At 38.8% G+C, this 24940-nt stretch overlaps 2 protein-coding genes across 12 annotated transcripts in view; both read left to right on the plus strand.

Annotated features, from left to right (window-relative positions):
- The first annotated feature begins 668 nt into the window (after nt 1-668).
- CFAP300 (cilia and flagella associated protein 300) lies at nt 669-23389 on the plus strand. Of its 4 annotated transcripts, none has more exons than XM_013955977.1 (7): nt 669-699; nt 1625-1706; nt 3308-3380; nt 9229-9395; nt 11807-11979; nt 18172-18238; nt 22909-23389. In XM_013955977.1, the coding sequence occupies exons 2-7, from the start codon at nt 1629-1631 to the stop codon at nt 23038-23040; spliced, it is 690 nt and encodes a 229-aa protein (XP_013811431.1). In that variant the 5' UTR covers nt 669-699; nt 1625-1628; the 3' UTR covers nt 23041-23389. The 4 variants fall into 4 exon arrangements, with proteins under 4 accessions (XP_013811431.1, XP_067145727.1, XP_067145728.1 ...); XM_067289626.1 differs by lacking the exon at nt 669-699 and adding an exon at nt 1093-1203; XM_067289627.1 differs by lacking the exon at nt 669-699 and adding an exon at nt 1093-1203 and having other exon boundaries at nt 11807-11974; nt 22909-22990.
- Nucleotides 23390-23816: 427 nt separating this feature from the next.
- The window catches only part of YAP1 (Yes1 associated transcriptional regulator), a 99442-nt gene continuing 98318 nt past the window's right edge, over nt 23817-24940 (plus strand). For all 8 annotated transcript variants that reach the window (XM_067289817.1, XM_067289827.1, XM_067289820.1 and 5 more), the window contains exon 1: nt 23817-24526. In XM_067289817.1, coding sequence (XP_067145918.1) covers nt 24209-24526 — 318 coding nt within the window. In that variant the 5' untranslated portion in view covers nt 23817-24208. The remainder of the gene's footprint in view (nt 24527-24940) is intronic.

Genomic DNA, 24940 nt, shown 5'->3' on the forward strand with positions numbered 1-24940 from the left:
ACAACGTCTATTTCTTTTGGATTCCTTCTATACAATCCTGTCTGCAATACAGAATATTTGACTAACATGTTGTAAGAGTTAAAAGCTACCTAAAGCCACCAACTTTTGGTTGGGCTCTATAGGACTTCTTTTAAAAAACAAATGGGAAATGGGGGTGTGTGTTTACAATTTTTACCTTGGTTCTCTGCTTTTGTCCTTCAACACGGAATTTTTTGCCCATTTATGTTCTTCATGTTTATGTTCTGGCTTCTACTGAAATCAAATGTGATTCTGCTTTATTTTTTTTAATTAGAAACAAATAAATAAAAGGACTGCTATGCTTGTTACTTAAAAATCTGCTGGTTGGTCTGCTGTTTAACCAAAGCAGCAAACGAACGGAAAAAAAGACATTTTTTTGGAGATTTGGAGCGAAGTGAGATCTGGTTTTGAAGTGGGAGTGGATTGCTAAAGGATATAGCAAAAGACGTGTGACAGCCTTAAACTCTCACTCCTTTCCTTGTAAAAGGCAGGAAATTCCCCAAATTTTGCAAGGTATCTCTTGCTTTACTGAGCTTTTAAAAATAACTTCCTTAAGTAATGGTGTACTTTCCTTGAATAATTTTCTATTACGAAAAGCTTGAGAACGTGACCTCAGGACTCCCAAGCGGCTCACCGCCCTGGGGCGGAGGAAGAAGCCCAAACCCATGATTTTCACGCTAGGTGATTTTTTTTTGGGGGGGGGGGGGGAGCGCTAACCGGGGCGGCTGACGAGGCCCAACACCTCACTCTGCCTGCAGCCTCAGCAGGCCCCGGTGCCAGGCTTTCCTGCGGCGGGTCGGAAAGAGTTTTGCTGGCGCAGAGCCTGGAGCCCTCTTGGGGGGAAGAGGGCCGAGGTTTGATCAGCGGGTTTGGGAGGCTTTTAGAGAGGAAAGCGGCCGCGCCAGGCGGGGCGGGGCGGGGCGGGGGGGGGGGGGGGTCAGGCCGCGTCGCGGCCCCGTCGGGCGGCGGAACGCTCGTTAGCGGGACGCAGCCCGCGGCGGGAGCGCGGCGGCGGCGCACCGTCTGCGCGGCGCCGTTTCCACGGCAACCGCCGAGCCGCGGCCGGCGCGGCAAGATGTCGGCCGGGGAGCCGCGGTGTGGGGCGCGCTGCGCTTTCCGCGCCCTGCCCCAGAAAGCCTTCCCCGGCCTGGAGAGCCGGGACACCCGGGACCGGCTCCTCAAATGGTGGGAGGGGGGAGCCTGCTGGTCCGTGGAGGCTTCTCGGCCTCGCTGGGTGGCGGGGAGAGGAGAGGCGGGAGCGGGCCGCGGGGGCCGCGGCAGCGCCCTCAGGGCGCCCGCTCCGCAGAGGCGGCCGGTCTGTGGCCTGTTTTTTTGATCTTCGTTTATCCTCGTTTTCCGGAATTAGACAAGGCCTATTTCGGCTTCACGAATTTGCTCAGATGCTGCGTAAGCAGCGTTTTTGCTCCCCCTACCCCTTCTTGGGGCATTGGGGGGATTATAAGAAGGGACGATAGAGAGAGGAAGAAAAATGCATATAATTATTTGTCAGGAGAGAAGGACTTCATATAGTGTATCTAGACCAGTTTGCAGAGTGAATAATACCCAGTGTGTCTGCAGAATACTGCATCTCATGTTTCCTTTTCAGGTCCATGCAAGGCAGGATCACAGCACAAGCATTCAGTTTTGACCAGCCATTTAAGCCCTATCTGAAGGATGAATTTGTTATGGTAGCTCTAATTCCTTTATATTTAAATTCACTGTTTTGTGTGTGTGTGTGAAATTATAGCTATAGGAAACCTGCATAATGGGAAATATTGTAGCAGTGTTCACATGCTATTTTGGCACAGTCTACTCACTGTCTTGCTGAAAGTAGGTGGTTTAGGTGTGGTGCTCAAAGTCTTTTTTTGTGGATTAGCTGTATTGTCCAGTGAAAATATTTTAGTCCGTACTAATGTTTCTCTCTTTTAAGAGGGAACAATTTAGTCATTCAAACCCAAGAATGGCAATCTGAACTGGATGCTGATCTTGGCCACCACATTTAATGCTGGGAAGCCCACACAGGGATAGGTTTTAAACGGTGTACATGCAGTTAGTACCCTTGGTAACAGCTATTCTTGCTTTGTCACCGTAACTATCCTGGGCAATTAGACATGCATGTGTACCCCATTTCTGAAAATGCAAGATTTTAAAACTTACTGTACACCATTATTTTATACTGGAATTGTGGGCTCTCAGTTTTTTGAGACTCAGTTGTCCTGCTGACTTATGTTTGCTATTTTTGTTGTCTGCAAAGTAAAATGCGCTTTTCTATTTGAAGAGCGAAAAAAATATCATCTGTAGTTTTAAAAACAGTGAATCTTTTTTTAATTTGTTGTATGGATATTTTATATTGTTATCGCAGAAGAAGAATTCAGAATTCCCTGACTGAATTCACTTGATATTTTAAAGAAATTCACTGGAAAACGTTTCAAATGATTGAAGTTTACCAAAGATGCATTTACCATCTCAATGCATGTCTCTTTTGAATTAGAAACATAAAAATACCACTGTGAAATGAAGAACTCTGGGTAGCTGAGAATTGATTTGAGAATAAAGGGACCAAAGGGACCATTACATTACATAGCCTGATCTGTCTATATCCCAGAGAGGTGATGCAGAGACTGAAAAATCTGTCATTTTCCTTAGCAGCTTGCTCAGTGATTGTTCACTCTGGTTGCATATGTATGCGTATGTGTGGGTTTTCTTAATCAACTTATTAATCATGATAGCTATCAAAATCGCTATGCAGGTCTCATTTTTTTAATAGGTAAATAAAAACTGATAAATTAATAAGACTGACCATTTTAAATCTTAATGTGGAACATTTTCTCTGTTGCTTCATTAACTTGTGGATTTCTCCTGTACCTGTTTAGTCATTTTTGTGTGTCTCTACATGTCTACAAGCTTCAGCTTCCTTTTCAAAATTTAGATATTAGAATCATACTTGGCCTTTCATTTTGAGCTCAACAGCATTACATACAGAGGTAAAATTGCTTTCTCTCCTCTTCTTTTTTCTGCAGCTCCAAGGATTTCATTCATCCTCTTTGCATATTCTTTAGTACTTTTCTATAAAAACCTCATACATAAATGAAAATATCTTGAATATATAAAGACACTGGCTACACAAAGCTACAGAAACATGTATTTGGTGGTATGATATTTTGTATCCAAACTACAAGGTCTACTTACTAATTGGATCCTTATAATTTGTTTTAAAAATATCAAAGGCAATGTATGATGATTTTATGTTTCATTTTATTAACTCTTATCTCTTATTTGAATTTTATAGGCATTTTTTAATGATCAAAATGTGAACTCCAGTTTAAAGTTGCTTTCAGCCTCAGGACAGTGGACTACATTGGGTAAACTTAGAATAAAATAATATTAAAGAAAATAGTCTCTGTTGTAACTATTTTCTTCTAGCTTATCATTTTGTAATAATGGTAATTCAATGTCCATATCTTCGTCTGGTTGAAATATCTTAAAGAATGATTCCTTTTATTAAACAATAGGAAAAGATTCTTACCTAGTTTGTTACTGAATTGTCAAGTTTTACGCTTTTTTCCCTTGAACCCTGTATTGATCCATAAATCAAGTTACTGGAAGTGTTTGTAAATGGTCTATAACATCCAGTTGACATGGTCATGTTGTATCCAGACATAATCAACTGTGCAGTATTCATGGAACTACTACCTTATTCACAGATATTTGGAGAAAGACACTCTTCTATGGATGCAGCCATGCTACTTAGAGCAAATCGAAGATTATTGCTGTATTACAAATTGAAGTTCAGGGAGCAGAAGATTAGGTAGAGCACACTCCTGAGATTGCATAAATACACTGTTTGTACAACAAGAACAACCTAGCTGCAGGAAGAGAGCCATGTGATAGGTTGCTCTGTTTGTAATCATAGCATAAGAATGACTTCTCATTTGTTGCCATATCATTAACTGCTTATAACAGTTGGTTATGTCTGTAGATGTAGATGACACATTAAAGGAAAAAAAGACCAAACAGAAATAGCACGTAAGCTTGTGGCAGCACTTTATAATTGCATTTTTGGTTATGTAAATGAAAGTGTTAAAGTTTCATGCAAATTGTGTGTGATAATGTAATGGGATTTTATGCATAATATGAACTCTCACATCGCCCCAGTAGTTTTCCTTTATAGGTATATTTAAAAAGGGCATTATGGGAAGCACTCAGTTTTTCAGTTTGCCTGTGAATAACTTTATTACATGTAAATATTTAATTAAACTTTGGGAATTTATTTACTTTTCCATTTCTGCTCTGGAATTGGCATAAGTATTCCCCACTGTATACTGTGATGCTAGATGTTGCCACCTTTTTGCCAGCAAAATCAATTTTTCTAAGGTGCTGTATTGGGATGTTAAAACAATTGAAACAGAAGATGCAAAGAATATCTCTGCCTCGAGTTTCCTGTCAGGTGCCTCTTTCATTCTGGGAAACAAAAAGAAAATAAATACATTTCAAAGCATGGGCAACCCTTTTTCTTTTCCTGCTTTGGGCAAGAATCTTCTTAGACTATCTGTCTAGCCTGTGACTTGCTAGTCCCTATAGTGAGGAAGGTCAGTAGGTTACATACCTCATGTTAAAAGCAAACGGTCACTTGCCAAGTATCCCAGCTTCTTAACTCCTGATTCTCCTGAATCTATCTTAACATGAAAGTAATACATTTTATTCTGAGGCTGGAAGGGCTCCCTCTCTAAGTCCTGAACAGCTGGTATACCCCATTTGCTCTTAAAATTTCATCTTCCCATTCTTTGCCTATTTTTGGTGAGGAATGTTGGCACATTTTTCTATACTTAGTCTTCATGTGCATTTTTTTAAAATATAGTAAGAATAAGCTTTGAGGGGGAGGAGGTACAAAATCATCTTCCAGTATTTTCTTCTTAGGACATTTAGTTAATCCACATATGCTGTTTACTTTTCACTGTGGAGTAACTCTTAATAACAAGTTTCTTTTCTTGCAAGAAGATAGTGGAAATGGGCTTATTTTGGTTTTTAGAAAATCCGAAGAAAATGGCATAATCTAGGGTTCAAATTTATTCTCTTGCAAACAAAAAATGCTTTTTTTTTTGCAGGGAGAGATATTCAGGATGCATAGTATGATAAGTGGGGTATAGGTAGTTTCTTAAAAAACTCATTCTCCCCTCTCTGTGAGCTTGGGCAGAACATGTTTATGTACCCACATCAACAAAGCTGTATCTACCTTGTAAGATGCTGTCAGCATTATATAAAATAATTACTAGAGTGTTTATTTTCATAATCCTTTTGTTTTCTTCAGGCTGCAGTCCATTTTTTCCTCTAACTAAAATGATAAATTATCTTTCTTTAGAATCCACATGGTCCTGGTTTCACTTTCATATTTATCTCTACCTCTTCTCTGTTACTTGCCTCTCTCCTTTCCCTAAAATCTATGTGTTCTTTACTACTTTTTTTTCCATCTCTTATCTCCTCAGTTTTGTTCTTCTCTTTATTCTCATCCTCACCTTAATTTAATCAGACCTTAATGTCCTCAGTCTCCATCTGTTAGGTCAAAAGGTGTCATAAAACTTGGGGTTCCCCAAGTGTGCAAGCTGTACTCCTGCCCCCTCCGCCCCACCACATGCTGCGCTTCTGGATAGAATCCGCAGTAGTACCTTGTCTAAATGACTCCAGCTTTAAAAGGAATTGAAATACAACCTTTTAGGTAAAGAGTACTCTGTGGTAGTCTCTCTTCTGCTTTATTTGATTAGACAGATACTTTGTTTTATTACCCCTCCTCACACCACAATTTTTTGCCTGTTGTCGGAGGGATATATTTTCCCTCCTTCTTGGTTACTCCTCAGAGTACCTGATAGTTCTGTCATGTGCTTTAAGCCCCCCTCATCTCTTCCTCTCATTTTTCTAAAATGGAGACAGCAAAATGAAAATGATTTGATGCGTATAAACTTACATATTAAGTCTTGCATTTTTAAATAGCTACAATGAAATTTTAAATAGCAGTTTTTCCTTTGACACATTATTGGCCTTGCACCTGTCAGCAGTCTCAGGGAGGCAGGACTGTATCTGCTTAAACTCAATTAACACTTGAGAAGTTATCTTCAAAGGTATAGGGATACTGTGTTTTGTGTAAACAGAAGTTTAGTATTTGCTTAAGAAAGACTCTTAGTCGCCATACGTGCTTCAAGCTCTAATGATTGCTGTCTTTAGAATAAGGTTTAAAAATCTTAAGTCAGCAAGTTTTCTAGACTGCTATTGCAGGTTTTCATTCGCTAAAATTTTAGATGTCATTTGAATCAATAAATTGTTGGTCTGCATCTTTTACTTTTAAATACCATCTTTTTAATACCTGAGCATTAATCTTGCATTATGTGTTCTATATTTAATTGTTTTGTAAATAGTAGGTTGCAGGAGGTTTCCCCGAGGTACAATTTTTTCTTAAGCTTTGGAGGAATTCTGTTTTTCTTTTTTTTTCATGTTTAAAATACGGAGGAGACAACTTAGAAATAGATAGGGGGAATGGATCTCATTTGGGATTTAGCTCCCCATGTTCATTTAAAAGCATACTGGCAGCACTTTATAGATGTTCCAGAACTAGCTGTTATAAGAAGTTCTGCTTCAGTACTTCTCAGCTCTTTGTTTTCCACTCACAGAGTTGTCACAGAGTTGTCAAGACATTACTTCTGCCTATTTTATTGCTCACTTTTACAGTGTTATTAGAACTGGTTATTCTTCTCCAGGAAATTCTGAATCTCTAATTCCCAACCTCACCTCTGAAATGGAGAATAGGAGCTTCCAGCACATTCAAACTTTTTTATTTACAGTTTGTTTTTCTAAGCTACTCAATAGGTAACAGAACTCTTGACTGATCTTTCCTGATGGAAGTTTTCATAAAATCTTGTTTTGGAGCAGAACATGTCTCCTCCTTCCCCTAACCCTAACCCCTCCCCCACCCCCAAATAAAATCCTAACAATGTGAAGGCCTATAAATAGCTGAATTTCTTACACTTTGAGCTCAATAACTGGGAAAATGTAAGATATGGCCTTTGTTTCAGATCATTTAACATCGGATGTTATTAATCTTGAATCAGTTTTTAATTCATGGGTCTTTCCAAAATCATTCCTGTGTTAGGGCTGATTCAATTCCTATTAAATCTTTTATAAAATTTCTATTTATATGAAGGGAAGTCTGACTGAGAACTAGAAATTAGAAGAGTCTTGGGGTGAGGGGGTGAGAGGAAGTAAAAGCAAATAAAAAACCCTCAATAAATCTTTTTCTAAGGTTTTGGTGCCCCAAGTCATGTTTGTTCTGACTTGTGATTTTTATTTTATATTTTGATTATTTTTTGATAGTTACCATGTAGACAGCTAAGAGAATGTCCTGTAGAATTTCTTGGATAACAAGTACCCTTTTCCATAGCCATATATGTAAATGTGAAGCCAAGCAATTAAATAGCGTGCTTTTTCCTATAGTTGATTTTCTTTGCATCATATTTTCCCAGTAAATTAATTGTATAATTTCATGCCAACATTTTCAGTTTAAGTACAAACACATTTTCAAACAGTCAATTTGTAGATTCCTTTAATTTTTTTTCTTAAGAGTGATCAGATAGGTGGGACTGTTTACCCAAGTTTAGATATCAAAATACCAACCCTACTCAACTTTTGAATAAATGATCTCTATGTAATAATATATGGGAGAAATCCCAGGGATTTTGGGGGAGTACAGGGAAAGAGAAATGTTAGGCTATGCTATGCTTGCAAAGATTGAAATCAAAACGGAATATCACAGATTTATGCTCTTGGAAGCATTACAGTATGTACCTCCCTTTTTGACATGTTTCTGTTCCTGAAATATTGTCATCTAGAGTGAAATTTGCACTTTTTCAGAATATTAGTCTTCAGTGATTTTTTAGGTCAGTTTGGCAGGACACTGCTTAATTTTATGTTTTGGTATACAGTCAACAGCCTTCTGATATTGTGATGTTGCTGACTAGTCTCCCATAGAGGGAATCTACAGGGGAGAAAAAATAAACTCATGGAAAGTTGGAATTCTGTGAATATTATCTCTGCAGAGCTGTATTGCCCTTGTGCTCTCCCTTGCGCTCACATTCTCTCTGTCTCCCTCTATCTGTGTTTCCCCACCCTGTGTTTTAGAAACCCCTTGAAAGGTATTGGGGGATGGCGACTCAAAGACGAGTAGAGAATGCGTTCTAATGTTTGGTTTGAATACTTGAACTGTGGAGAGCAAAAGGAACTGAACTGAGCCCTAAGCTTGTTAAACATAAGAGTCTAATGCTGTTTGAGATGTCATAGGGTGTCCAACATGTGCATACAGCTTTGTAGGTGTGATACTGTATATAGAAAAGATATGTGCCCTTATGGGCTGGTACCTGGTTAAATAAAATACTATAGAACATCTCCAGTGGCACTTGATGCCTATGTCTGAGCAAGGGGATCAAGCTTCTGATGGCTTGCGAGCACAGAAAACAGACAAATGACAGCAGAATGTGCTCTCTACTTAATGGCCGCAGAGAGAACTCTCACAGTTCATGCAGGGAAGCACTGGCTACATTTTTATTTTCTTGGCAGAATTTTGAAACGTGATACAGCCAGCTAGTAAAGCTTACAGTAGTTTTGTAAGCTAAAAAATAACTTTCCAAAAAGTATGGATATATCACTTAACATACAGAATTGTGTCCGTTTTTAAAAAGCGTTAAATCCCTTTTTTACTTTGTGAGGAGTTAGTAGCAGTTAGTGACTTTTGTACTTCAATCCAAAGTTGGTGTTTTCTCTTCAGATTCTTTAAGGCTGAAGTTACAGAATTATGATGTTCTAAGGTGTGGTGTTGAGTTTCACATTGTGTTTTATCTATTATTTGCTTTGATTGATAGCATTACCAACAGAGGGAGCAAATGCACGAGCCTTCATGTAAGGTAGCGTTCAGATGGATTTAACGTGTTCTTTGCCCTTGTTTCTTTCTTAACTTTCTTTGTTTTTTTGAGGGGCTTTGTGATTAAGTGTTGTACCTATGTGATCTTTAATGTTTTTTTAAAGAGTATGTCACACACGACCATTTAGAGAAGTTAATTATTTCGGTGCTCTATCAAATTACGAATTAATATGAAACCACTAGCATGTGGAAATTCTGCTGTTCTATTTAACAGAACAGACTTGAAGTGAAGCCTTCCTATTGTATTCCAGGTTCCAAAGTGATAAAAACCGAAGCTACGGTAGTGCCGTGTACACAGATTTCAATGTCATTTTTTGATCGTCTGTACACGGAAGGAGTTGTTAGAGAAACTGGACATATTGTGAAATGTTATGATGAATATTATGGTGATATGCTCATCTCTGATGAATTAAGGAAGGTCAGTATAGCACTCTAATTTCTTATAAATGTTCATACTCTTAGTTACTGTAAGGACACATTTTTTGGCATTTTTTTTCTTTTGATATGTGCTTTTCAAGGTAAAAATAGAGATCTATAGCCATGTGATATAAGTGACTGAGGTACTCCAGTTCCCAAGTGTGTCAAGACAATTGTTATTTTTGAGTTGGTTCCTCTTTTCTGTTTAGGTGGAGGGGAAAGGTAAAAGCTTCTTCTGCTCACCCTTTTCATAAGTAGTCACTACCTGGGAAGAAAACAAATGCAGCTCCTTTTTTGCCTAGGAGAGGAAAACAAGTGGTGCTAGTGGAAAGTTCTCATGATACCCAGAGCTGCAGGTTCACCCTTTGTTCTAAATAGTTTATAAAATTGAAAGTGCTCAATAGCTACATCCTGAAGCCTTCCTGACCAGGATCACATGTGAAGAAATTTAAGGAAAGGCATCTTCATGTATTTTGAACTGAAACAAAGGAGAGGAAACTATGAAAAGGGAAATGACTTTGAAGTGACCACTGAAAGAGGACCTCAGTTTTAGGGGTCTTTTGGAGGACTATGTAAGTAGTTCAGGTTGATGATAGGAACCTTAAAAGAAGCATAATTTTTCTGTTGATTTGCTTCTTTAATGATTGTCTCCCCTTATGCTTTAATGGTGTTGAACTATGTATATTTAGTAGCATTTACTTTCAGGTAACATAAGCTCAAATAAATATAACTTCCTGAACAGTCCTGCAAGGTAAAAATTGTTTGGTACATTCCAGTGGAGGTTTTAGAGAGCAGATTATTTTGAAAAAGAACCTCTCGAACAGTAGCACCTTCTTAATCAACATGTCCTCATTCTAAGTGTTTCTTTTGACTGCATAAGCCCAACCAAATTTTTATTACTTATGTTTGTTTAGCATTAGCAAAGCATAGGCTGGGAGAACTGGATTTTGCTCTTCCTTGTAAGAAGTACTTAATAATTACAGAGTTGCAGTCATTTGCACTTGGCAAACCCTTCGAAGACAATGTATTTGAGCCAGTGACACTGGTTACAGGATGTGGCTTGAAAAACTGGTCTGTCTTGTGAAGTTCTGGAAAAAGGACAGAACTCAAACTCATGTTTGAATCTCAGATTTGGTTTGTAGACTAGCAGTTCAAAATACTATGTATTTACTTATAAGTTGGGTATATTGGGTTTTTTTTTTTAATTAAGAATATTTGATGTGAAAAGCAAGAGGCAACATTTAAAATGAGATATCATTAGGATTTTAGTCCCTTTTTGTTTTCCTCCCCTTGGAAGGGATGCATATGTCTGCATTTGAAAGTTGAAGGATTCACATTTATTCGAAATGAACATGATTCCCAGTCATAAGACTTAAGATGACAGAAAGAAATAAGCGTCAAAATCTTCCAAAAACTGCCTCAAAGCTTTAGGCTGATTAGTCAGCATCCTAGAATAGTAGACTGTAGGGGGCAGCAGACTGTCTAGTCTGCTTCTGTCAGAGTGGACCTCAGCTGCAAAACTTTACTTTTTTTTTTTTTCCTATCTGCAATGTCTTCTCCTCTTGCTTCCACCAAGAAAGGGATTGAGATGTGCGTGAGGTGGCCATCAACAGCAGTTGCTGCCCCAGCCCTTTTCTGCTCAGTTCTGTAACAGTGTTATAAAGAAGGCCAGAGAGTGTTAAACTCAAATCTAGCTTTGACCCATTTGCATCTGCTTGTATTGGTATCTGCAGTTTGGCTGATGTGACTCAGCCACTTTGTAGCCGTCCTGAGTTACAATTCCTGTCTACCCTTGCAGTGGGCAGTGTTGGGTCTAATCTAGGAAGACTTCTGCATTCATGTAATATTGTTGCAAAAGGTAGGTGGGACACATGGAGGCAGTTGAATAGCATGTCCGGTTTATACTTGGATAAATGTTCACTAGCGTCTGCAGTAAAGAATAGTGTGAATGTGAGTGATTGCCTCTGGATTCCCTTAGGAATGTGCGATAACAGAGGTAGTCAAAGTTATCAAAGACAAACTAATTGGCAGTGATCAACATACCAAATATACCTAGATTATTTTCAGATTATTGGTTGTTTCATTAGCATGATGAACCAATGAATTACCAGACTCTTGAAAAATCTTCCCATATCTCTTGTGGGCGCAAATCTGACAGTTGATGGTTCTGCTAATAAGATTTTATGTTGTATCTATAAACTGTGAACATGATATTAATCGCATCATTGGGAAAAGAATTTCTACTTGGAGAAAAGTGTTTATTTATTTCCATCTCTATTTCCTATATTTTATATTAATATAAACTCTGCTTAACATACAGAAAAGTAGCTGTATTATTTATGTATTTAATCTCAAAGAGATTATTTAGATATATACCTATTTGACCTTTTTATTATATTCTTGTTCCATAAGGCCTTGCTTCTGGAAGATTCAGACCATTATGACTTATTCAGTCAGTCAGATCGCAAGGAGTTTCTGTTTTGTCTTTTTAAGCATCTTTGCCTTGGAGGAACTGTCTGTCAGTTTGAGGATGTACTTGGCCCATACTTAGAAACTACAAAAGCTTTATATAAAGACTTGGTAAGGTAAGTGTTTTCTGATTTTGTACAATTACATATGTATGTGTTGTGCATAGACACTTAGTGTCTATTTGTGTAAATGCTGTGCATTACTGCTTTGAAAATTGGAATGTTTTTTAATCAGTCTTCAATCTCATTTATGTTCAAGTATTAAAATAACTTGTAACAATGATAGCATTTCAATGGCAAAGTATGTACAATTTTAATGGCAGCTGTCCTAACTAAAAACATTTTACTGTATTACAGATATGGTCACTGATGTTTTATAATTCATTCCCATTTTGGAGATTTTTGTTTCTGTAATCCTCTACTGAAAATAGGGCATGCTACTGGAACTAGATTGTGTTCAATTATGTTCAGTTGTCATTGATATAATTTCAACTATTGATCTTGATAGATATATACTTTTGGAGTATTTTCAAGCTTTTGGTTTCATATTTAAAAAAGTTGAAATACTTTAGTTGAAATTTTTTGATCTTTAAATATTTTATTCCAGCTGATTTTTTTTTTTTTAATACAGTTGGATTTTGCCATTCTCAGGTCAACAAATAGTACAATGACACTGCAGTGTAAAGCTAAGGGAGTAGAATCTGGCTGTTGACATGACATAGTGGACTAAAACATTTTTGGCCCTGGCTGGTGTATGGAATTGTTTGGAATTCATTTATTTTTTGCTTGAGAGGCAATTGATCACAGATGAAAATTCAGAAGAATGGCTATTTTTTCCTCTGTTTTGATATACACATATGGTGAGTTCTCTGACTGACAGAATTTCTTATTTCCCAGTTAGTGGGAAATGGAGTGTAATTAACAGTTATACAAAGACTCATTCCTAGCTGAGCTAACAAGAATATAAAAATCATCAACAATATTACTAAAATTTAGTAGTGTTATATTTTGCCACCTACGGTAAGTATAGGTGGGGATGGTATCAAGTGCAGTATTAGCCTGAACAATGAAAACAATAGCAGATCTCTGATATGTGGGATGGTACAAGAACTCTGATAACATGGATACTAAGGGATGCACTGAAATGTGCAATACAAAGACTTCAAATTGCTTAAAGTAGGAATTGTGATTTTTTTCCTCCCTCAGTTGTATTTGGTATGGTGTCATTACCCATTATTATTTCATCTCCTGTTTTAAGACAAGGAAATTAAAAAAAAAACATGTGCAAGATATATTCATCACTGAGTTTGTTCTTAAAATGTCTTTGGTTAAACTTAAGAGTAAAACTTAGATGGCTGAATAAAGATACAGTGAAAGTACCAGATCCAGTGATTCCTGCTCACTTGAGTATTTCCTGACTTTCTGTAGCACTTGTGTAAATGTAGCTTGCTGTATCCAAACAGAATATAAAACCCAGAATACTTGGCTCTCTTTTTGGAATTTTTTGTAATACTTAAGCAAAGAAGCTTACAGAACTTTAATTACCTCTAAGCAGCTTTCAGATTTTCTAATTGTCCATACTTTCCAGGGTGCAAGTTGATTCAGTCCTATGCTGTTTTCCAGGCTTATCTAAAATCAATGATTAAAGTAGCAGTAGAACAGTTTATACTTCTGAAAAAAAAAAATGAAACGAGAAACTGAGTGATAAATCCATTCAAAGAAAATTTTAGAAATAACTAACCTGTATTGCTGCATTTATTAGTTTGGATATTATGATTAGTCACCGATGATTTCTTATTAGTGTGAACTTAATTTTTGGCATTATCATAATATCATACATAGAGAGAAATCAAGTGTATTGTTCAGAAATGCATAATATGACAGAAAAGGATTTATCAATTCATCACTCACCCTCCCTTTTCTTTTAAATAGTTCACTCTGCACTTGAAACAAGTTGTTTGCTACTCTAATCCTTGGCCTTAGTTCCCTCTGCATTGACTACAGCTGTTTCTGATCTTGTGTTGTTAAATGACCTATGACAAAGTGCCAAATCTAATCAGTTCTTTCACTTTCTTCCTTTCTTTTGCTATTTGGTTGGGTTTTTTTTTCCTAAACAGGTTAAAGCTTTGTTCTGAAACACTCCTCTTCTTTGCCTTCATATTTCCTTTTCCTACAATAAAACTTGATCAGGATATTAAGTAGTTCTTGTTATAAAAAATTTGCATCTGCCAAAACTTTGCCCACATTTTCATCTTGCTTTCATGATTTGCATTTTCTGTCCCCTCAGCCTTTTCTGTATTGACTCCTTCCATGTTTCTGTGTTTTTTCTCATGCCTGCTTCTTCCTTCCTTTATATGGTATCAGGAGAAAACCTTTCAAGGTCCATTACATTGTTTGTTTGGGTTTTCTTTTTTTCAGCTGTCAGCTTTCTTTCTATCCTCCAAAGTTTTAAATATATCTATTCACTTCACCTGATATAACTATTCATCTGCCATGTATCTCTCCATTTCCTTGTCTATAATGTCTGTTGTTTTCTCACTGTCCAATGGAGATAGCATTAACCCTGACTAGCAATTGAAAAAGCCCATCACAATTTAACTAAATCTTTTATCTTGCTCCCTTGATACTAAGTTCTTTGACAATCCCATCAGAAAAGCTTTCAATCTTGACATTTCAGACTCTGCTTTCTCTCCCCCCTTCACCATCACATTTGTCTCCTGCTTTCTTTCTTTCCTCCCAGCCCCCAGTTTATCCAAAGTGGTGGTGTTATTCTGTTACCACCTTCCTAAGAGAAAGCAAGCCGCTGAATGGATAAGCAGAATGGCTTTGATGAGGAACTCTCATGCCACAGTCTTTACTTATTTCATTTCTAATTTCTGGTCCATGCTGTGCACTATAGCACTTACTTCATTTTTTTAGAAATTACAATGGACAATAAGGCAAGGAGAATTACTTACTCGTGACATCTTATTTTCTGTAAACTATTGCACATGACAGTAATGGTCTTGTAAATTCTGTCTACCAAACATTCCACTTTCAAATTCTTGTTGAAAACCTGCTTTTCCTTAAATTCTTCTATTCTAGACTGTTGTCCTGTGTCTGGTTTCTTTTCATCATGGATTGCAATATCATGGTATTTAAAAAAAAATCTATAAGTAGAGCTACTTTAAAATTTTAATTTTTAAGTTGTGAGCATTCAAAACACTTGGTGAAAAGTAAGTGGACAGTACAAAAATTATTACCTGCTAGCTGATGTGCACCAAAAAACTAGAGTCCCCCAGATGAACTGAGTCTAATCATGATACGCTTATATATGTTATAAAACACCAATGTTTGGTCCTGTAACAGTCCTTTTTACAGAAGACCAGTCTTGGCTTAAGCATGAAAAGTCCTACAAAAGTCTGTCTAATGCCCGGAGTGGCAGCCTTTTATGAGCTTTTTCCCACTTCCCTTTCTTACAGTTTCCTGCCGGTAATTCCTCAGTTCTAACTCCAGGGCGCTTAAGTTAAAAATAATGTCAAAAAGCTTGACATTTCATTTTATTAAAACATTTCCATGTATATAACTTTATTATGAGAGAATGCAATAATCTTTTGAAATTAACCCTTCTAGATGTTTTACAAACACAGCTAGAGAATTCCAAATAAAACTATTAAATTTTACTTTGTTAAAAGACTAACAATTACTTTGTAATGTATTTTTGCACAACTTGTTGTCTGTTACTAATTCAGCAGTAATCAGTCTGTGACCAGTTGAATCCATCCAAAATATGAGCATGTGTCATGTCCTTTGTAATGTAAACAATTTTTAAAATACTTTATGTAATATTTTTGGTTTAGTTAAAATTAAAGAACATATTTACATGACATAATATGTTAGTTAAAATATACTATATGAATCTTTGTGATCTCCTAAGTTGATAAATCTTGTCTTCTATAATTAACACCTGATTTTTTCTAATGGCATCTCTCCAAGATGACAGCTGCTACAGTATGTTGTACTTACTGTTCTCTTCTCCTTCCTTCTATGTTTTCTACACACCCTCTACACACCCTTTCCCCTGTAATAAATCAATTTACCTGAAGACACTGAGTTGCTCTTTTTGTGTTTGGAAAGCCTAATAAAATATTGCCAGTAAGTTTAGGATATAAGTAGAACTCAAGTGAATTGAGAGATGGTGAGGAAATTTGTTCTCCTTAAAGAAGAGAATAGATGTACATTACAATGATTAAGGAACTCCCATATTCAATTAGTAGTATAGGAAATAACAATTTGGAAGAACAAAGTGGGATATTAAGAAAATATTTTTATGGGAATATTATCCTCATCAAGAAGACAAGTTAGTTTTTTTCTAAACTTTTAAGGAAAAATACCAAATAAGCATGTCAAATGTAAAGGCAAAATCCTGGTTTCTTTCAAGTCAACAAGAAAAGTCTCATCTGATTTTGGCAGATATATTATTTTGCCCTAAAAGTTAAAAAGTATGTGAAATAAACATTCAGTCTGAAAAGTGACTTACACGAAGCTAACCACAAGGGGAAATTTTCTCAATTTCTAGGCAATGGCATAAATAGAAAGACTTGTTCTCTGTCACCCATTTCCTTGGTAATCCTGTAAGATATACATCTTATATATAATAGAAAAATTAAGAAACCAGAAATTGAAAGTTGTAGTTTTCAGACAAAAGAATGTGAGCCCAAAATAAATTAAATACAACTGTAGCTTTTGAGGGTGGTGACATATGGCAGAAAGTAGTCATCCCGCTAGCCCTCTCTACCTTGTTCTGAAAGTTGTCATTCTCTCAGCAGAGATGGTTAAACAGTTTCTGAACTGCTGCAGTTTAGAGCGCAGTAGGTTAGCATAAACTGACATCCATTTTAGTTTATCTTAATATGCCGGGCTGTAAACTGCAGTGGTTCAGAAGCTGAGTCACGAACCAGTTGAGCTGTCCCTGCTGGGAAGGCAGTAATCTCTAGCGGGGTGGTAAGGCAGACAACTGGGGCCAGTACCAGTTTCAGCAATGCTGTCTTAATCCACTGTTGAGTATATCCACATGTGAATTACAAGAAAAAATTTTGAAGAAGCCTCATTACTGACTCACTACATGAAAGATCAGCTTCACAGTACAGACTTAATGATAATTCATGCATGACTGTCATTACAGATGAAATCAGTAAATCAAAAAGTCAATTTTTTGATGGGGTAAAGAGATCGAATCAACAAAAATGATGGTTGATTTGGGTTTTATTTGTTCTTCTTATAAAAAGAATCTTTGCAAAAGCAGTGGTAATAGGGGACTGCTGTCATAGACAGCCTGGAGCTCCTGTGGTATACAACTGAACTGTGTTTAACACACATCCTCTAGCAATTTGGCTGTATTGGGACCTTTCCTAGAAACTGAACTTGTTTATGATAAGGCAGGTTTTGAGCTATGCATTTCTTACAACTGTATGGAGTATGGAGTTTATAAGGCTTAGCTATTCCACGGTGAGTTAATGAAAATAGGAATCTGTGAAATAGATAAATTCATAGAAGTTACATGATCTAATTTATGAAGAAAGCATCACTTAAAAGCAGACCTGAGGAAAAATGAGACATTTAAAAATATTTAAATATAGTATGTGTTAAGGTGTTGAGATGTCTGGTCAGTCTGCAATAATATCTTAGCATTATTAGTAATTACAATGGAAGAAATAGCAGTTTTCACAACAATCACAGTCTAGCAATATAATGATTCAGTAATCATAATACCATTCTAAGATGGCTAAGATGAGGAAAAAAAAAAAGATCTTAAAACTTAATCATATATTAATTAAAAATGAACTATCAATCATCTGCATTTCTTTACCAGTACTGCTGCTACTTCTTGTAGTCTGTAGTAGATGCCATTCAGTTGCAATTTTTTTCCTCTAAGAATGCATAAAAATTAAAAAATATATTTTAACAACATGTTTAGCTAAATCACTTTCATTATATATCAAAGTGCAAACTTTATATTGGAGTCAGCCAGGCCTGGGTAATATTGGTGTGATTTAGTAGTTGAAAACAGCTAAATCAACCTAGCCCAGATGACTAGATATATTTTCATTCAATAGTTTTCAGTAAAATGTTACAATATCCATATTATCTAGAACTGTTAATACAGCTTTTCCTGGTCCATGTGGCACAAGTTGAATTTTAACTCTTAGCTTGAACATGTTAAAATTTGAGCAAGAATATGGTGCATATGTTCAAAACTTATTTATTAAATGAAGGACTCTAATATCTGTGGTGTAAGTATTAAGCTTGTATTATTTCCCTGTATTTCAGTGTTCAAAAAAATCCAGAAACAAAAGAAATAAGCATTACTTCTGCTGTCTTCAGAGTGTCTGCATATGTAAGTACTAACAATTTTTTGGTACAGGATTTTACTGGAAGTAACATGCGTAACATGAAAATAATGAATTGAATTGACATTTACACAAAGAAAACTTAATATTCATTTTAAAAGGGTTATTTTTACATAATTGTCACCATTCTTTATTCTTGAACCCTTTCTCTGATCTCATCCTGCTTGCAATCTTTAGTAACTCTTCAGCAATAGACACCACTTAAAGTTTTATTTTGTAGCTCACTAAAAATAGGTTTACTGGATTACATTTGTAGTCATGATAGGTATCCAGAAACTAGTTTATAAAAAAAACCAAACGTATCTCTAGGTCTGAGTAACTCTGTTTATATATGTACATGAAAGAGAAGTAAGGATTAAGAACCCACTCTTGACTTTGTAGTTCTGTTTTTAGAAATGTTTTTAGAGAGCTTTCTGGATAGTCTGTATTGCATCTGCTTCTGTAAAGACTGCAAGGCAGTTCAGTAAACAAAAGAGTGAGAATGGTGAGATGGCTACTAACCTCTTCTCCCCTCCCTTCTCACGTCTCATTTCTGTGTGTTTTTCTTGCAAAATCATACATTTACCATAAAAATGAGTTTGAGAAAGGGCTGCATGTTTACTGGATTCAGTGTATCTGCCATTTAATTGTTACAGTAGGTTGAATTACTCCTAATTCTTCTTAAGTAACCAGAGTATATAATAATTACATCAAATAATGTACCCACTTCCAAAAGAAATAGCTGATGTCATTTCAGACTACACAAACTTCCCTGTAACTTGCCAATAGCCCAGTTGTTCATCTGTGGGTCATTGTCTTTTAACTGCTACGTGTGATTCATAGAAGACCTGAAATGTTTTCTAAAAATGAGCACTTTATGGATGTATCACAATTTGCCTCAACTTACTAGGCTGCAGGCTTTAAATTAAAAAAAGAAAAACAATAACAGAAGCCTTGGTAACTTGCTGTTTTTCTGTTATTACTGTTTTCCCCCACATTTCTGGATCAATAATAGATTCACATCAACTTTGTGGACTTCTATGTTTAGGCAGACTTGTTATTTAAGAGCTCCCCTAGCTGTCTTTGCCGTACACTGAATATCATCAGTTAAAAAACAAAGAAACAAACAAAAAACTAGACAACTTTAAACTTTTCAACATTTTGAAAATGAAGAAGTGGATGGGCAAAAGAAAATCCAATGCAAATACAGAGCATGCCATCTCTATAGCCTTCGGGGGAAAATCCCTATAGCCTTTGAGGAAAAATAAGGCTTTACTGCAGATTCTGAAAATATGTGAGGTGAGGGAGAATTCTGAAAATCTGGTTTCCACTAAAGAACATCCTGAAGAATCTTCTCTCAGGAAAGAGTTTATCCCAAAGACATGCTCAGACTTAAAACATGAGGTTCCTTCAAAATGAAAGGCTACAATGTCTGGATTCTCTAAAGGTTCTATGAATCAAAACTCCCTAAGCTCTGCCTGGAAACTACAGGAATGGTGCTTACTGGAACACAAATGTCTTGTGCTTTTGATGAAAAGTTCCTCTAAAGAAGACAACTGTATTTCTGCAGTCGATGCAGTTTCTAAGTTAATTTGGTAAATAGCCGTAGAGTGTGTTAATACAATCTTGATGTGGAGGTGACAATGCATGAGTCATATTTTCTTAGTTTGTATCTGAAAGAAATGGACATAACCTCTTGGCCTTACATAGAAAAAAGGAAGCTGTTCTGGTGAAAGTTGCTTGAGCATCAGCTGAGAAGTTAGAAGAACACACATTTTTGCAAATGAGATTAATAAATGGACAAATAAATGTACTTGTATACTTGTAAAAGTAGGAATGGTATCAGGAATTAAGAATTTTATATAACTTTATCCTGACACTACCACTCCCTTTTTATTTTGTTTAAACTGTGTCTAAGATGACCTTGTTTAGGAAACAATACAAAAAAAAAAAGCCTGTTAAAATCAGATAACACAGAGAGATGAAGATGGCTGCCTTCATCAATATATGGAAAATTGTGTCTCATGCCTCTTTTCTAACAAATCTGTATCCACAGATATGTATCTTAGTAGCATGGGCATGTCAAAAATCAGTGAGGGAAACTGATCTACTCTTTGCAGGTGATATTGTATGTTTAAAAAGCAGTTTCAGGGCAGATTTAGTGTTTAAATAGTAAGATCTCTTAATCTAAATATTTCAAGATATTAGGGTTTAGCTATGAATTTGTGTAGATCTGTTAGTATCAAAATTCTGTAGACCAGGGCATCACAAGAGAAATCATTTTAACTCATGTGACCACAAACTCTATTGAATTCCAAGCTTCACAGCTTGCATATAATGAAACTTCATTAAATCTGAAGTATTTGGATATTAATTGGTGTTTTAGAACTTTCTTTACCTGAGCCTTAACTATCGCAGTGTTAGAAATCTCTGTAGCAGTGTTAGAAATCTCTGTAATAAATAGTTTATCCACAAAGTCTTTTTAAATCTCATTGATAAAATAATGCATTTTTAAAGATGTTCGGCGTATCTTTCTGTATTATGCTACGCATAATCTTGAAATCATCAGCTGATTAGCTATGTTCCTACAAAGACTTAAAACGACCCCACTCTGACATCAATAAATCAATGAAGTGTTACACCAACTCCACATGTCTGAACCAAAGTTCAAACTGGTAAGATTCTTAGTTCATTGATATGCGCCCTGTTACTCTAAAGACAAGAGTAACCCTATGCAAATTCCAGTGTGTTTATGCTAAAATGTTTTAGTTTTTCTTTTTAAATGATCTTTTTACTGACTAAAATTAATTTAAGGAACCCCCCCCCCCCCTTAATTTAAATTAGATTATATTTATTATTTCCTGTTATCAAGCTTAGTATATTCTGGAGTTTCTTGAAATGCCTTATCAACAAAACTTAGCTTGTTTTTTTTCCCTGTTTTTTCCAGCAAAGTTGCAGTGTGCTGTCACTGCTTTTAAACAGTCAAAAACTCAACTGATATTGGTTGATTCATCAAGAACTGCAGACATGGGATTTCCAATAGCAATGGGAAATCAGTTTAACTAACAATTACATTTTGATATTGGTCTTCTCTTCCTTTTTGGTGGACTTAGGTTATTTTTGGATCAAACTCCAAAGCCGTTGTGATGCTGAGTATTGTAAAATCTAACTTAAAGTTTGCTTTCTCTGGTGATATTGAGAATCCAGTGTTTCATACACCCGAATCCCTACAAAATGCCCGAAGACAGCTAGGTATCTTAAGATTGGAGCCACAAAGCTTGTATGCTGTATTGCTTAAAACAGAATACTATTTTTAGTTCTCTCTATTTCACTGTTTTCAAAAAATGCTCAGAATAAATGTATCAAATCTCTATCTGTCTTAAACAATGCTTTTAGGGTGGTGCTTATCTTAAATTAAGATTTATGGTCTTGAATAATTCCTCAAAGGAGGAACATACAGTATAGAGTTCATTCTCTTCTAAATAACAGGAGAGAAGTTTGGATGCCAGTAAGAGTCACTGGATAAAATTCACAAATTGCCCTTGAGGCAGAAAATGGAAACGAGGTCTTTTCCCTCCAAGTTGACTGCCTTAACCACTAAGATAGGGTGTTACAGTTTTCATGATTCCTTGGTCCAAAAAAAGATGGGTTCTGCAAAGTAGAACAGCTTCAACAGAAGAATGAGGGAGATGTGCTTCTAATCTGGAATATTCTGCAGTCTGGGAATTTAAAATTTTCCTGGAGAAAATGGACACTATACTCAATATGGGAATTTCCTCTGGTAAAACAGGAGACAGAATTTACATGTCTTCAAATATTGTGTAAAGGTGGTGGGGAGCAGAAGGAAGCTATTACCTGTTTTTATGCTGTCTGCCTCATACTTGTTCATCTATTAGATGTTCAATTACAAGACTGAATGCATCAAAAAAGGAAACATCTACTTTCTGAATCCAAATAGGATTTGAAGCAGGTGTCCAGCTTTGCTGCCCTGTCAAGACTGAAGCTTTTATTGACATACACAGAAGCAGGATGTTAATTTGAAGAGCCTAGTTCTTGTAGTGTTGGTTGTCAGGTGTATGTAGTTTTTTGGAATGAGAAATTTGGAGTTGTGTCTAAATTCTGTTTAAGCGCTTTCTGAGTATTGGCAAACAAACTTTTAAATAACATTTTGAAGATGTTAATAAGGGATAAGAAGAGTTTTTTTCTTAAATGCAAATATTTAAGACTGAACAGATGCATTAGCAAATGTTAAGTGAAAAAGAATTATTGATAGAACAACTTCACTTATTAATATGTAGTTCCTAAATATTTTTCTATTTCAAAGGAAACATGATTGGATCCCCATATATTTAATCATCTGTATTTTAGGCTCTAATTGTATACTCACATGCTTACATGCTTAATTTTACATTCGCAATTAATTTTACATTTCCATTCAGGTTATTGTCACTATTCAGAGGGATAGAACTGCTTATGTATGTGTTGTAATGTCAGGATCTTAATGGAGATGTTATAATACTGCTTAAGTAAACTCTGTGTGTTTGTTCTATTATGCCGCCAAGTAAATTGTTACAACTGAAACAGAATGATACATTTTATTCAAATTGTATGAATATTCTCATTGGTATCCATGTTGTCATTAATACTGTTTTGTTTTCTTTTTTTGCCTTCGTCTCAGGATGAGAACGGCCTGTGTTACCCTTCAAACAAAAGCCATGAACAGACATTTGCCTATTTGATTGTGGACCCTTTCAAACGACACGTCCACACTTTGTATCATTGTTTTGGTGGAAGCTTATTTGGTACCTAGTTATTAACCTGGTTGTTCCCCAGGTTTGTAATGGGGGTGTTCTTCTTTCTACACGAACTCAAGTAGAAATTGCATGGTTTTCTTAGGAAGAAGCACGTACTCCTTGATTACACAAACTCGGAATGGCGACGTGTTTTACACAGATGTTACTATACGGTTAGTGAGAAAAGTTTTGTATAGTTTTTGTATAGTTTTATTAAAGGCATACTTTGTGAAGCTGTTTGCCTGGCAGTTTTGCCCCCTCTTCCCTCAGCCGTGTTAGCTAATAAAAGGCATTTCTCTACCCGTCTTGTCCCCGTCTATGAATCAGTTCCTCGCCCTTTCGAGATCCGCGACGCGTAAAAGCAAGGAAGGGGAGGCTCCGCAGCCGGCGAGAGCTCCGCACAGCTGGCGGCCGGCAGCCGCGCTCCCGGGCCCGGCGGCCGCAGCCCCGGCCCCCCTCGCCCCCCGGGGTGCGGAGCCCTCCGCGAGGGGGCGCCGGGGTCGCTCCCGCTCCCGCTCCCCTTTGCGGGACCGGGGCAGCCGCTGGCGGAGCGGGCGCCCTGGGAGCCTGGAAGCTGGGATGAGGCTTGCGGGGGGATCGAGTTCTGGTTGACTGAGCGTCTTCGCGGCAGCGCAGCGCGGGCGGGCGCGAGTCGCAGCGGCGCGCCGGGGCCCAGGAGGGGCGCGGGGCCGGGCGCGGGGCACGGCGCGCGAGCCCACGCGCATCCCAGCGCGCGGTGGCGGCGGCGGACTGCGCGCGGTGGTGCGGGCAGCGCCCGCGGTGCGGGGCGCCGGCGGCGGTGCGGGCGGGCGCGCGCGGGAGACCTGCTCGGTGCAGGCTGCCTCCGTCGGATACGGTGCGGGCGGGCTCAGGAGGGGCGGAGCTGGCTGCCGAGAGTGATTCGGGCGGGCGTAACTCAGAACTTTTGTTTGGTGTGTTGTGTGAGTTAGTTTCCGCCGCCGGGACAGAGGCGCCGGCCGGGCTGGGCCGGGCTCGGGGAAGCGCCGCACGGCCAGAGTTGTTTTGCCAGTTGCTGCTGCCGGGTCGGTTTCCCTGCTGAGGGGTAAGAAACACCAGCGAGAGCAGGACGAGCCGCAGCCCGGGGAGCGGGGCATGCGGGGCCGGGAAGCCGGGCTCTGAGTCGCCGAGCCCCGCGAGGGAAGCGCCGGGGGTCCCGCCGGAGCCATGGATCCTGGGCAGCCTCAGTCACAGCAGCCGCCGCAGGCAGCGCAGCCCGCGGCGCCGCAGCAGGCGCCGCCGCAGCCCCCGGGCGCGGTGTCGGGGGCCCCGGCCGGCGCGGCGCAGCCCCCGGGCGCGGGGCCCCCTCCGGCCGGGCACCAGATCGTCCATGTGCGGGGCGACTCGGAGACCGACTTGGAGGCGCTGTTCAACGCCGTGATGAACCCCAAGGGCGCCAACGTGCCGCACACGCTGCCCATGCGGCTCCGCAAGCTGCCCGACTCCTTCTTCAAGCCGCCCGAGCCCAAGGCCCACTCCCGCCAGGTGAGGGGGAGGGGGCGCCCGGGCCGGGCAGGGCCGCGGGCGGGCGGCGGCGGCCTCGGGCTCCCCCCGGAGCTGCTCCCGGCGGAGGCGCGGGGGAGGGGGGCCGCGGCCGGGCGGGAACCGGCCCCTCCCGCGCGGCCGGGCCGGGCCGGGCCGCGGCAGAGCCGAGCCGAGGGGAGGGGGGCGCCGAGGCCGGGACTCCCGGGGGAAGGGGGGGGGGTCGCTTCCTTTCTTCCTCCGGCCGCCTTGTGGGGGAGTCCTGCTCCCTCCTCTTCCTCCTCCTCCTCCTCCCCCGCCTTATTTGTTCTCCACAGAGCGTGGTGGGGGGAGGGGGTGGCTGCGCGGCGCCTCAGGGCGCCGGCCCCGCGGCGGGGCGGCCGTTGGCGACCGTTGGCTCCGACGCGGCCCGGGCGG

This window comes from Apteryx mantelli, chromosome 1, assembly GCF_036417845.1.
Source record: "Apteryx mantelli isolate bAptMan1 chromosome 1, bAptMan1.hap1, whole genome shotgun sequence".
Classification (NCBI taxonomy): domain Eukaryota; kingdom Metazoa; phylum Chordata; class Aves; order Apterygiformes; family Apterygidae; genus Apteryx; species Apteryx mantelli.

What these genes read in the sequence shown, in the direction of transcription:
- CFAP300 (XM_067289626.1), top strand. Translation starts at nt 1,094, where the DNA reads ATGTCGGCCGGGGAGCCGCGGTGTGGGGCGCGCTGCGCTTTCCGCGCC. An exon ending in TGAAGGATGAATTTGTTATG is followed by an intron (nt 1,707 to 3,307) that starts GTAGCTCTAATT and finishes TGAATTTTATAG; the next exon opens with GCATTTTTTAATGATCAAAA. An exon ending in TTATATAAAGACTTGGTAAG is followed by an intron (nt 11,980 to 18,171) that starts GTAAGTGTTTTC and finishes CCTGTATTTCAG; the next exon opens with TGTTCAAAAAAATCCAGAAA.